Genomic DNA, 14,647 nt, shown 5'->3' on the forward strand with positions numbered 1-14,647 from the left:
TCGGAGCACAGCGTTAGCCCCAACTAACACCACGGCTGAATTCAAACATGCAAGCATCAACCTGGAACAGCCAAGGCAATGTTGGATTTGGCCCAGCTTGTCAGCCTGTGGGTAGGTTTGCCAGGATCTATAGCACAGCTGTAGTTATCTTATTTATCATAGTTGCCTTATTTATTTGTTCAAACTGTTGAATTTTTTTTCCTATTAATTTAAATGCTCATACAGTGGAAGTTCTTGCAAACAATGACCTGCAGGATTATTATTTTATTTTATTTTATTTTATTTTATTTTATTTTATTTTATTTTATTTTATTTATTTTATTTCATTTCATTTCATTTCATTTCATTTCATTTCATTTCCCAGAATTCACTCTTTACGTAGTTAGCATCAACTAACTAGCATGAAGGAAGAAAGGGCTTCCTTGAACCACCATTCACACACACTAGGACTGAAGCTACCAGTACTGATATTGCCTTTTCAGCTGTTTTAACAGTGGGAAAACTCCTTTTGGTGCTTGTTACACGCCACACGCCAACTTGTATTAAAGTTGGCGCAGAACCTGGCCTGGACTCCATCTTTCTGTGTGTGTATTCATGAAAAAATAAAAACAGGTGAGCTGTGCTGGGCATAGTATCAGAAGACACTGAGGACAAATCATTGAGGTAGTTATTATTTTTGTAAAGATGCCGTTAAAGCAGCCGTGTGCTTCGCGCCGCCCGCTCTCGCCCCTCAGCCGCCAGGCTCGGAGGCCGCGCGCCCGCGGGGCCCGCCATTGCCGGTCGCTATGGAGACGGCGCCATCCCGCCGGACGCCTGCACGGGCCGGGGGGTCGGGGGGGGATGGGAGAGGTTGAGGGGGGCTGCAAGGCCTGAGCGCGGAGCCCCGCCCCCCTTTCGCGGTGGTGCCGCCCAGGCCGGCGCCACGCGCGCGGTGCGCATGCGCGCGGCGGTGTTGCGCAGTGAGGGCGCCGCGCCGTCCTCGCCGTGGTCGCCGCCTCAGCGCCGCCGCCTCCGCGCCGTTGGGCCCCGGCTCGCGCCGCGCCCGCCATGGCCGACCCCCGCCTCAGGCAGATCAAGATCAAAGCCGGCGTCGTCAAGCGGTGAGTGCGCGGCTGGGCGCCGCCGCTGCCGCCATCCCCGTCCTCAGCCGTTGGGAGCCGTTGGTGGCCGTTGGGAGCCGTTGGTGGAGGCCCAGGGCGGTGCCGCCGAGCGTGGCGCGGTGCCGGGGGCCGCGGCTGGCGGTGCTTGTGCCTCGCCGCCGGGCCCGGGAGGAGGAGGCCTGCCCCTGCCCCTGCCCCTGTCCTGCCCCTGCCCCTGCCGCAGCCGGGCGGTTGTGGTGCGTGGGGGCCGTGCCGGGGCCCGAACCACCCCGGGGGCCCCCAGGGGTCGGGCTGCCCCGCCGGGGCTCACTTGCTGCGGGTCTCGAAACAAACGTGGGGTGGGGGGCTCGCGGTTGCATAGGTGACGCTGCCCGGTGGGTTGTAACACGAGCCTCGGTTTTGTCTGGTTGTAACGCGCTGAATGTGTGAATTCCTCGTGTTATGGCCATAAGCACGAGGCTCTGATGTGAAATGTTTAGACGCAGTGTGATTTTGTGAAGGCTGGAACCTACAAAGGCTGCACTGGCTCAAGCATAGGAAATAGCATGTGTGCTGGATCAGGATGTTAAATAGTCCGGTTTCATGCCGTCTGCTTTCTATTATGATTTACTAATTTATGTCAGTAAAAGCCTAAAAGCAATAAGGGCACAATTCCTCATATCTGATGAGGTTTGAAAGATTGGATCTTAGACTAAAAAAGTAAAATGGATAAAGGTTTATCATTTTTACTCTAGGTAACAATTTGGGTTTCTGGGCTCAAATTGGGGAGCAGTTTTTAAGTGCTGCTACAAGCAAGAAGTTGATTCTATGATTCTAATATCCTGTTTCTTTTCATTGTGTGTGGTGAGCAAATCATGAGCATGTGTTGTTTTTAAGCCAGGTAACTTTAGTGTGGTGTGACTGAGTGGCTTAGTGACTGCCTCTTGCTCTGGGTCCCTTTCATGACCTATGTTATGGTTACTGGCTTTGGTGGACAGCAACATGATAAATGGCATCTTTGCATTTGTAAGTTTCTGGTGTTTTATGTCTGTGCTCATAAGCAAAGTATTCTGAAGTGTGGCAAAACTAGATCTTTTTATTTATTTATTTATTTGTCTTTTGGTGTGTATTCTTTCTTCTAGTCAAAAGAATTTGTTGGTGTCTACTCTTACATTAGTAGTTTGTAGAAGTTTCTGTACTGGTTTATTGCAGCTGTTTCATAGTTTTGTGATAGTATCTAACAGTGTTGTAGTATCTAATACCGCTTAAGATGACCATTACTTCATACATCATCACAGAAGCTACCTGAAACACTTTCAGTTCATAGACTGGAAAACAGGGTAAGTCTACACCAGATGATGACCTATGTGGAGACCCCAGTCAGTCAGAGCTGTTGCAGGCCTGCCTATATGTTCACATGTTGAATACTGTGTTGTATGGCTGTGTCTTCTTGGACCTGAAGACAGTTTAATGATTCCAACATGGTTGTGCAGTACAAGGAGCTGGCTCAGAGTCTGTCTGCCACTGACCTTAGTGCTTTTAGCTCTGAAATGAGCTTGCATGTTCTTAGTTTGAATTTCTCTGCTTCTGCAATTTCAGTGAGTCTGAGAGAGCTGAGAACAAGAGATTAGAACTTGGTATGTTTCTTCACAATTGCATGTGAAGAACTTCTTTTTGTTTGTGTGGCTCTTCTGTTTATTCATGTCATGCTTGGAAGTCCAGGGGTGCTTATTTTGATACTGTGACAACCATGTGGCATCCAAGTTCCCAAGTAGGCTGCTAAAGTTCCCACTCAATATTAGTCCAGTTACAATGATGCTAACACAGTTCAAATAATACACAGTTAAAATTATATATACCCAAAGCTTCTACTTTGCTTCTAATAGTACCTTTTCCCTGATGGTATACTCTCCCTTTTATTGGCTGTCTGGGTCCAAAGGCTGTTGGCTCAGTATGGTCGTGGGGAGGGCACAGATCTGAGGAAGTCATCAACGTCCCAGATCCTTTGCTGGGAGGAAAGTTATGTTGATGGTTTCTTACTTTTCTGAGTCAGATATATTAGTTTATTTTCATTGTTTTGTGCTCCACCTTTTATCTGATTCTACTGTATATGGTGCGTTCTATGTACATTGGATAATTGTTATCTTAAAACTGGTTTTACCCATCTCTCAGGGCTACATTCCTTTGATCGCTACTTGACTGTAGGTAAGTTGTTCATAGCAGTGGGACATTTCAGCATCTTCTTGTGACTGTGTTTTCAAAGGCTCTGCTATCATCCCATGTTCCTGCTCTTACTGGATTTGATCTTTTATGCTGCTTTTTAATTCAAAGTCAGAGACAACTCATTCTTCCTAAAATAATTTCTTTAAAAAATTCAATACAATAACGTCAATTTATGGGATTGTACAAAGTGAGCAAAAGCACAAACGGAGTAAGTATCACCCAGTCATAATAGTGGTTACAGTTAAACTGCTAAAAGAAGATTGTAGGCTGGCCAAGACAAGTCCAGACAAAGTGTGACTTATCCTGAGAGCTAATTTGTTAGCCAAGGCAAGTCCTGTGGCCTCTTACAAGGAATGGTAACACAATATTTAATAAGTTACAGCATAATTCCCGGGCTCTGTATAGGTGAGAAGTCCACTGAAGTGAAACAGTTGGCAATTGTGGTAGGAGAAGACTTAGTGTTGGACTGCAATTTAGGAATCTAAATCTGAACTGCAGTGTTACAGCGTCCTCCTCAGGGGGCCACACATCTGATTATTTCGGGGAGCTGATACATTGAAAAATAAGTTAGACTTACAAAATAAAAAAGTTTTTTTTAAAGATGAGGCCTAATTGGACCAGCTTGCCACACAACTGTGTACATGTCGGGGCTACTACAAAGGAAGTGACAATAGAAGTGCGTTTGACGGGGTTCATATTTGCTTTTGGAGAATGGCTGTGTAAATAAGCAAGTAAACTTATCTTGTGTTTTTTTGTGTGGTAACAATATGCAGAACTACTGTTACTCTGCGGTAGCTGGCCTGTGAGTAAAGGTAACTCCTTTTTTTAAAGGAGAAAAGGAACGCTATCTTACAGTCACTGTGGGGGAAATGGTAGGTCTTGGTAATTGTTGTGAAAGAATGGACAAGCTTAAAGTTAACTTTCTTGTTTCTTTCCTTGTAACCCCACAACTCTCTTAAAATCACTTTTTTTTTTTTAATGCTTAACATAGTGGTAATGTTTTATATCTTGTTAATGTAAAGCATCCTTAGATATTGTACATTTTTCACATGGATGTAGTTATAGCCCAAGCACATGGGATGTAAGGGATGTTGCCTAGGTATTGATGACAGTCGTAGCAGCAGCTCCCATGTCTGTCAGTTGCTCACAGATGCAGGAAGAGGCATGGCTCTGTCTCACTCCGCCCCTCCTTTTCAAACTAGAAGCCTTGTTCAGTACTCTGTATTGTAGCTGGTGTGCATGTGACCTGAGTCAACTTAGGAAAGTTAACATTTTCCATAGAAAATAATAGAGCAGTTATTTAGGTATTTACTCATAATATTTGAGAGGATTCACACAAAGGCTTAACATGCCAAAAGTGACTGACTTAAGGCTTCAATTAATTTTCCTTATTTTTTCTGAGAAGAACCTAGTCTGTAAAGCTGATTTTTTTTGAAGCAACCAATGCTCAGACTAGGAGAATAATAATAATAATAAAGATACGGGACAGGAACTGCTAGGATGTTCTGAACTTTCTTGACATCTCTTTTGTCTTTTTTAATCACCTGCTGTAGCCCACTCTATAATCTTTTAGCAGTTCCTTATCTCACCACTTTTTTTTGAGCTAAGAACAAAACAGCTGCTTAATGTGGGATTTTTTTAGCCGTGTATCATAGATTCTTCGTGTACCCCTCTTGAAATGTCTATTGTAGTTGTGGATAATTTACTCTGTGTTTCATATTTGTTGTGTATTGGTGAAAGGAACTTGAACTTGGAATGGGGTGAACTTTTTGCATTTTCTGACAAAGTTGATAGCCAGGCTCTTGGTGATTCTATACCTTCATTAACCAGAATTCAGATAAGTAGATTTGATGAGCGTGAATAATAATACTTTTTCTATTTGTGTTTTATGTCCAAGAAAACACTACTTCTGTTTAGTCACTTTCAAAATCATCTTACTCTCAGTAAATCCAAGCTCAGAAAACCTGCCAGACAGTAAGTAGATTGATTTAAAAAAATATATTAAATATCTTATACTCAATTCACATTGGCAATGGTTCTAAAAACTACTGTGAACAAAGTAAGTTGGGGCATGTGAAAATAGCACTGACATTTGCCCATAGTTTCTGTCTGATTAAATGGAAGTGACACCAGTAGATTAGAATGAGACTAAGACAATTCACATTGCAATTGTGTTAGTTTAACTTTAACAATCTTTTAACACTCTTGTTTAAATGTGGCTGACATACCATAATTACGAATCTACAAGCCTTGATTATAGAATTTTACATCATGAACCTATGGGGAAAGTGTATTGATTTTTGTGAAGCAGCCCTTTTTAAAACCACCTTTCTAAAACTATGGAATCTTCCCAAGATTTTTTTTTTGCCTGTACCACTGGCAATGATTCTACTTTTTCTCTTTGTAAAATATTGTCATTGTAAATTACATTACCAAATAGCTCACACTGTCATCTTTTTTCTAAGTATGGAAAGTTCTGAAAGTTATTAAAAACAGTTGTTTTCTTTTAAATATAATTATAAACAATTAAAGTTAAATTGTATGGCTGCGTTTATGATACATTTTGTACAAGTGACATGAAATATTGCAGAGAATGCATTTTTTTTTCTGTATGGTGACTGTTGGTAATTCAAGCACAAAACTAGTTAATTTTCTTGATTACTCAAGAAATTTGCTATTTCTGGTGAAAAACACAAATAGTCTTCTGACCACCACATGAACTGTTGATCTTTTACTTGTTTCCCATTAGCCACAGGCACGAGTTGTTAATCTTATCATTAATATATTGAAAAGAAACTCAAGTCTCCTCTCTTTATACTCATTATAGTTAGAAGATTGTATGTAACAACTGCACATTGGCTCAATAGAAAAGGCTGGGATACGGGTTTTGGGGAATGATCTGCAGAGCTGCTCAGCTATACTGAGTCAGCATGATAAAGCTATTTCATGTGTTTACACTGCACATCCAAGAGCACAGATGCAGGAGGGTGAATATGTTGCATGCGCTATTGGATACAGGCTGGCTCTGTATCCAAATTAAATAACCTTTCTCATAGTGCAGGAGCATTGTGCAGCTGCTGCCTAGGGCTGTGGCCAGTTCAATCGTGGAGTCATAACAGCACACCCTGTAAACTTGGGCTCAGAGCTAGACAAATTTCTTTGTTGGTCCAGAGCTACTTAGATGTGTCTGGAGTACCTCTTGTACTGCTCTTGACATCAGGATCCCATACAAAAAGTCTCGAGTTGGCCCTGCAATTGAAGGACACTACAGTTGTTTAGATTTATTAACTTAGTGTCTGTCCCACAGAAAGCCTTCTCTATATGAACTAACTGTGAAAATGCTGCGACTTCTTTTACACCATGTTGCAACTGCATTTACACAGTGCTGTCTAACATCTGTAATGTGCAAGGTTGGCAATCTAGGTGATTAATTTAAGGGTAATTGCAAGTTGACTCAATTCTCCAGAAACAAAGCTACTTGTTTGAAAGGGATCCTACTTTTCTGTGTTTTTAAATGCATGCTTTCTTTTAAACTTCGGGGCTATAGAACAGTATGAATGCAGAGTTTTTTTCTTTTTTTTTTTTTTTTTCTTTAAAAGCTGTGAGAAGAGCACAGCTTTTGTTTTTGTGTGTGTGTGTTAAAATTGTGTAGATTCTTAAAAATGTATCTTGATTTATTTTGTTTTTGAGTAGATACAAACACTGGTTCCCTTTTGGGGAAATTTAAATTAGTAATGTTCAGACCTTCAAAAGTTTCCCACCTTCACATTCCTTCCTCCATGCAATTACCTCTTTTGAAAAAAAAAAAAAATACAAAAGCCTCCAGTGAAATAAGTCTCATAGTTTTGCCTTAGAGGGCAGAAAATAATAATTAACACAGAAACAGTCTCATGCATGTCCATGTTGACCATAGTAATCTGTTGATGTCATCTTAATTGGCAGAAATATGTGACACACTGTGTGTATCACCATAGGTGTCAGTAGTAATACTATGTTAAGGAGGAAATTATGTACATATGTATCTTAAATTTGGGTACCTATGCACAGGTGTGTCTTTCCAACCTTAAAAACTTTCATCAGTCTTTAAAATTTAGGGAAATGGTGTAGTAATAGTTGCTTTGCAAACCTTGTTTGATGACATTATGCATACTTCTAGTACTGTTGTCTTGTGTATGATTGTACATGTACATTTTCTTCGTGGGATTCTAACCCATGGCATGGAGCCATATATTCAACTATGTGGATAAAACAGCTACAAATAATAGTTTTGAGTGCTGAATTAGAATGTGGATGTATGGAAAAACAATTATATTAAATTTATGGTAGTGCTTTATATACAGAAGATGAATTACAGCTGCGTTAACAACTGTTATCCATCCGGGCTAGACTTTGAGTTAAATATTAGGAAGTTCTGTACATTGTACATGCGTAAATCTTATTTACGATAATGGGACCTATTATATTTTTATGTTTTCCTTAAACTGTACTCAACCTCTTTCCCAATCCGTCATGAACTGACTACAGACATAGTTTGACTTTAGTTCTGTTCAAGTTTGATCATCATTTCAACACTTCCACTTTGCTGTTCTACTTCTAGTGGGGGGGGAGGGAGGCAGTTGACCCCACAGAAGCCTTGTTTCTTGTTCTCCCATCTCTGGAAGTGAAGTTCTCATGTTCCTTTAGATTTACAACTTTCGACCTGTATCCAATTCCCTTCTGTGCTGTTCTCTCAGAATTTTTGCTGCTTCAGAATCTATTTAGGCTTTAATGATAAACTTCTTGCTTCTCTCCAGCTCTCGTCTTCAGCCCATCAGAGATGCTCTTTCAGCATCTTTTCACTCCCCTTTCTCTTCTTTGACCCTAACCATACAAGTGGCTTCTTGCAGTATCATAGCACTGGCTGCTGGTGTTCAGTAATACTCATTTGAAGCAGAGTTTGTTAGCAGAGGAAAAGGGGAACTTCAGCTATTGCTATGACAAGAATTTTTGGGGAAAAAATAAAACTTCATGAATGTACTGCAAGAGCAGGAAAATAACTGTTGAGAGGCAGGGCCAAAATGTGAAGCCCCAGAGAATCAGAGAGATCTAAAATTAAAAATTGTATATTGCATCTTATTTATTATTAAAAATATGCTATAAAATGTTAAAACCAAATCATTTTTAAGCTGAAAGAATTTTCTAACTTCAAAAATACCCTGTAACTGATTTTCACAGTCTTCTCAGTAGTAATCCATGACAAGTGCCAAGCCTGCAAAGTTAACCTGAAAATGTCCTTAGAAAATGTAGCTTAGTTTTGTGAGCCATATAGATACAGGAGGGGTTAAAAAAAACATGTATATACTTGTATGTTGTTATACCTCAATTTGACTCAAGAAGTTTTATCTTTTCTGGTTATTTTGTTGCTGTCAAGAAAATGAATATGTAAATAAGAGGTCTGGTCCAAATCCAAAAGCATTCAGTTACTGACAGCTGAGAAGATACAGCAGGTGGTGATACCTGACATACCTGTGTCAAGTACTGTATTTCTTGCCTCCTTTCTTCCTTGACTTTTCCACCTAGGCCCTGGTTTGTAATGTAGATGAGCTTACGAAGCCTCAGTGAAACCAGGCATGTGCGTATAACTAACAAACAAAACAAAAGCAACAAACCATAAAGCCAGTTAGGCTATTATTGATTTCTAGGTTTGAAGTAAGTCAGCATAGATTATTTCATTATCTACTCAATACAATTTTGTCAGCTTTGAGTTTCCTGTATGCTTAGCATATATGTTAATACACTGTGGTTAATGTTAACATCAGTTTTGAAGAGATCATCATAGAATCATCACAGAATGGTTTGGGTTGGAAGGGACCGTAAAGGTCACCTAATTCCAATTCCCCTGCCATGGACAGGGACACCTTCCACCTGAACAGGTTGCTCAAAGCCCCATCCAGACTGACCTTGAACACCTCACGGGATGGGGCATCCATGGCTTCTCTAGGCAATCTGTTCCAGTGCCTCAGCACCCTCAGAGTAAAGAATTTCTTCCTTATATCTAATCTAAACCTACCCTCTTTTAGTTTAAACGCATTACTCCATGTCCGATCCCTGCATTCCCTGACAAAGAGTCCCTCCCCAGCTTTCCTGTAGGCCCCCTTTAGGTACTGGAAGGCTGCTCTAAGGTCTCCTCAGGGCCTTCTCTTCCCCAGGCTGAACAGCCCCAACTCCTTCAGCCTGTCCTTATATGAGAGGTGCTCCAGCCCCTTGATCATCCTCGTGTCCCTGATCTGGACATGTTCGAATACTTCCATGTCCTTGTTGTGCTGGAGGCCCCAGAGCTGAACACAACACTCCAGATGGGGTCTCACAAGAGCAGAGCAGAGGGGGAGAATCATCTCCCTCACCCTGCTGGCCATGCTGCTTTTGATGTAGCCCAGGATACGGTCAGCTTTCAGGGCTGCGAGCACACATGGCCAGCTCCTGTGGAGCTTCTCATCCACCAGGTCTTCCTCCTCAGGGCAGCTCTCAATCCATTCTCCGTCCAGCCTGTGCTTGGTTAGGTTTGCCTCAGCCCAGATGCAGGACCTTGCACGTGGCCTTGTTGAACCTCATGAGGTTCACACAGGCCCACCTCTCAAGCCTGCCCAGGTCCCTCTGGAAGACATCCCTTCCCTCCAGCGTGTCCACTGCACCACACAGCTTGGTGTCATCAGCAAACTTGCTGAGGGTGCACTCAATCCCACTGTCCTTGTCACCAACTATGTTAAACATTTCTGGTCCATGTACTGACCTTTGGGGAACACCATTCATCGCTGTCTTCACGTGGACATAGAGCCATTGACCGCAACTCCTGAGTGGTACAGTCCAGCCAGTTCCTTACCTTGCATGCCCTTTCAATAGTGAAGCTATTCAATAACAAAAGTGGCACTCTAATCTTCAGAGCTCCACCGAGCTCACTCAGTCCAGCCAGGGAAGCACTTCTTGGGTGGATTTTTCTAATACGGGAGTATTGGAAATACTGAAGTCTGTGTCTGGTGGCATAAACACATAGGTACCATTCTAGCTCGTGCACAACCTCATTTGTTGGAGTGGGGAAAGCATACCAACAGTAGTAGTGTGTGCTCATGCTGTTCTTACACTGCTTGCAATTTTTACATTGAGCATCTATTATTACTTTGTGCCTATTACTGTGGCTCAGAAAGATGGAAATTTTGTCTTTCTAGTACAGATGTTTCTCCTGTTAGATGTAAGTTCTTAGAAAATATAAAGAAATTAAGGACAAGATTAAAAAAAAGCCTTCTGCCATCCTGTCTATTGCGCATACTTCTTTCATCTGTCAACCTTCAGATAAACTGTGTTCTCTTCCTGTTATCCACTGGTCAGTGTGGTAGCTCTGCTTGCTGCTGCTAGTGATGCTACTCCAGGAGATGACACTGGGACTGATGTATAAAGAACAGGGTAGGAACTTAAATACATTTGGGAAATGAGAAAGGAGAGGAATCTGTTGCTCTTTCAGTAGCAGCCAGAAGTTAGAACAGTCTAAACCACTTGCCAATCTGCATCCTAAATAGAGTAGGATGCAGTCTCTTGAGAAATCAGCGTCATCCTAAATTTGAAGGTCTAATTCTGGCCCCTGCCCCATCCACTTCTCTTGTCTCCCTGACATCAGTTTCAAATCTTTTGCTGAGCTTGTTCAGTTCGCTTAATGCAAGAGAAAAAATGTCAGCTTTTTTTCTTACTTTGTTAATTTCCTGGTTTGATGAACTGAATTTGGCTCATGGAGAGATTATTTGAGCATTAGTGCTGGCAGGGATGTATGCTGGGGCAGAGAGCAGACTGTGATGGTTTTACCCAGCTGGGCAGCTAACTCCACCACAGGTGCTCTCTCACCCCCCCACTCCCAAAGGGATGTGGTGAGAAAATACAACGAAAAGGGCTCAAGGTTTGAAATCACTCAACAATTATTGTCACGGGCAAAGCAGACTCAATATAGGGAGATTAATAGAAATTATTGCCTATTGCTAGCAGACTAGAACAGTGAGAAACTAAAAACACCCCCCAACCTCTCCCTTCATCAACCTTCTTCTACCTCCTACCCCTGAGCAGTGCAGTGGAACAGGGAATGGGAGCTGTGGTCAGTCCCTGACGCTTCCACCAGGAGCTCCTCCACCCATGGGGGGGCTGCAGCGTGGAGATCTGCTCCATGTGGGACCCATGGGCTGCAGGGGGACAGCCTGCTCCACCAGGGGCCTCTCCCTGCACAGCCCACAGGGGAACTGCTGCTGCCTGCCTGCAGCACCTCCTGCCCTCCTGCTGCACTCACCTGGGGGCTGCAGGGCTGCTTCGCTCATACTTTCTCACTCCTCTCTCCCAGCTGCTGTAGCACAGCAGTTTTTTCCCCCTTTCTTTCATCTGTTCTCCCAGAGGCCCAACCAGTGTCCCTCCCTGTCTCAGCTCTGGCCAGCAGCAGGTCCCTTTTGGAGCCGTCTGGAGCTGGCTCTGATCTGATATGGGGCAGCTGCTGGGCTCTGCTCACAGAGGCCACCCTGCTACCAAACCCTTGCCATGTAAACCTAATACACAGACCTCCCTTTAGCAGCAGCTTTTTGACAGTCTTGAACCATCTTGTGTTACTTTGCTCTTCCACTTAAGGAGTGGGGTGAAAGTGTGTAGAGGAAAATAGGTGAGGAAATAAATCATAATGGTATTGTCAGATAGAGAATTTTTTGTTTCCATCTATTTCAAGATTCACTCATGCTCTTTTAGCTCTTATGGTTTTAGTCTGTAGCTTTGAAGTAATAAAACCGTACTTTTTTTTGTTTGTTTGTTTTGTTTTGTTTTTGTTTTGTTTTGTTTTTAAATGCAGAACTAACAAATTGTGGAATTGATTGTTAAGTCCTGTGAAAATCAAATGTGGAAAGGATTTTAAAAGGGCAGCAGCCATGGCCAGGAGCTGACCTAGTGTGTAGTAAACATTGATGGTTTAGTTTTGTTCTTCATTGTTAAGAAGTCTTTAACTTGATTTTTGGAGGCAGGTATACCATAGGAAATGTCACTTTAATCTTGATTTGCTTCTTTATATGCTTTCCCTAATAGTTAACTACTGGCTGCCACTGGAGACAAGGTCCAGAATAATTGGATCTTATGTTTCTTCTTTTTCATTTTTGAAGGACTGGGAGAAGCTAATAAAACACAATTATTTTGTTTGGATTATCTCTTCTGTACATGTATTTCTGGGGGCATGGATTTCTGCTTCAGGGTCCATGAAAGACAAATAAGGAAAGCAAGCTTATTTTCAGTAGATTTAAACTGGATATGTGGGAGTCTTCACTGAAAATTTAAGGCAGTCTGTAGCCTGAAAAGAGCTATTATAAATGGAGACTTGAAGTATCAGAATCAGCCAATATTAGATATGGTTTGACAACATTTACGTCTCTCATTTATTTCAAGAAATGCAAGGAGAGAATTTTTGGTCAGTAGACTTATTTTAAAAGGGAAAAAAATAAAGGAAAATTCCAGTAAGTGGTTGGTTCTTTGACTATATACCAGGTATCTGTAGCCTAAAGCTCTCACATACTTCCTTATGGCCTGTTGATTGTAAAGCTTGCCAAAACTTGCCAGAAATCAGAATAGGATGTTCAAAATGTTAAATACACATACAATTTCCTTCTTACAGATTTTTTTTTTAACATCTGATCCAACTGCAACGTATACTTAAATAGTGACAGTCTCTTTGGTATGACTTTTAAATAACTTCCTTTTTTATTGCAACTTTGTTAATTTCTTCAAATCTTTACAATATCTTAAAATGTGAGGCCTTATGTTGAAACTTTAGAATAAAGATTGAATTGTGAAGAAGCAGCTTTACAGCCAAAAGGCAGATGTTCCCAAAGAAAGAAAAAAAAATCCGGGGAAAGAGATCCAAGAAATCATTAAAGCAAAATTGCTTTTTTATTAGTATTATTCATGGCAGATAACGGTAGAGTAGAAATAAAAGGCATTTTGGTTAGATAAGTAATCATGTTTTGAACATGGCTGTATCCCTATGAGGGGAAAGTATGCAAGTGTTTTAAAGTGCTTATGCCATTGACAGAATAAGTCTGTCATGGCCTGAGGTTCTTACTTAGAAGTAGCATCAACCTCTATTTATGAGCAGTGGAAGTTCTTTCAGAAGATGTAGTCCAGGTTCAGTGGTTCTGGAAGAAAGCTTGGCAACTGTTTCTCACTTCAGTTGAAGATGAATGCTCAAGTATCTGTCTTCCCTATTTCTGGCTTACTATGTACATATACAGCTACATATATTGAAAATGTTCTGTAAAATTCACTGTTAAAGAATTGTGGAATGGTTTGGTTTGCTATGGAGTAAAGATTATTAATTTCTTGAGACACAGTAACTGGGGTGCAACTTCGCTCTTCAGGTTTAAGCAGTTTTCACAGAATTAACTACAATAATTTCTAGGTTACAGTTGAGGAACCGTGATGTTCATGGTAATGTTTTGAAGGTTGCAGTGTTGTTCTCTTCGATGAATAACTGGATGACTTATGTTCCTGTTACTGCTGGTCTCTTCTAAGGGGCACTAAAGTTTTCCCCTCACTACATGGCAGCTGACAAATACCAATTTTCTGAAAGTTCATTGCCAAAAAACTTACCTTCAGTTTATTCTACATGCATCTTTTCCTGTGCACAGACTGCCATTAGCTGTATGTTATGGGAAGCTAGGTTGGAGATATATGGCTTTAGTAAGTACATTTACATGTGGAAGAAACAGTGAATTCCCAGTGACATGAGTGCTAGAAAAAGTCATCCTGCTGACATCAGTGGCAGAAATGCTTTTCAATATAAATGTCTGTTATGAAAATATGAGTACCCTGGAAAAATCGGTAACGTATCAGGAAAAATGCACTGTGTTTAGTCTGTGTTTAAACTCATTGTGTTTAAAACAGACTGTAGTGTAAGCTCGGGGGGGGGCAGGGGGGGAAGGTGGGATGTACTACTTTTTTTATAAAACAGACAATAACAATATGTAGTTTGTGCTTTCTTGTTGTTGTTGCTGTTCTTGTTTAGCATGGAAAATTTACTTTCTTTACAAAATTGTACAGTGCACTTCATTGGAAGCAATGTGAGATTGATATTGAAAACTCCTTGATTCATCTTGTACCTTTAATCTGTGGATTGTTTCATCACTGTCCAAACACATTTTAAGTTATAATATTAGGGATTTAGGTGGTATTTGAATCTCAAAATATATATAAATATCAAGCTACACAGAATTATATATGCTCAAAAGAATTTATTACTAATAATCTTAGTTCTCAATTAAATCAATATAAGCTACTGTCAACTTCAGAATATTTCCAGTAGACAT

At 41.2% G+C, this 14,647-nt stretch overlaps 1 protein-coding gene across 1 annotated transcript in view; it reads left to right on the forward strand.

Annotated features, from left to right (window-relative positions):
- Positions 1-940: 940 nt before the first annotated feature.
- TBCA (tubulin folding cofactor A) overlaps positions 941-14,647 on the forward strand; it is a 35,249-nt gene continuing 21,542 nt past the window's right edge. Inside the window, exon 1 of the mRNA XM_082783711.1 lies at positions 941-1,100. Coding sequence (XP_082639837.1) covers positions 1,048-1,100 — 53 coding nt within the window. The 5' untranslated portion in view covers positions 941-1,047. The remainder of the gene's footprint in view (positions 1,101-14,647) is intronic.

The sequence above is a fragment of the Aythya marila genome (genome assembly GCF_965140915.1).
Source record: "Aythya marila genome assembly, chromosome: Z".
In the NCBI taxonomy this organism is placed as follows: Eukaryota; Metazoa; Chordata; class Aves; order Anseriformes; family Anatidae; genus Aythya; species Aythya marila.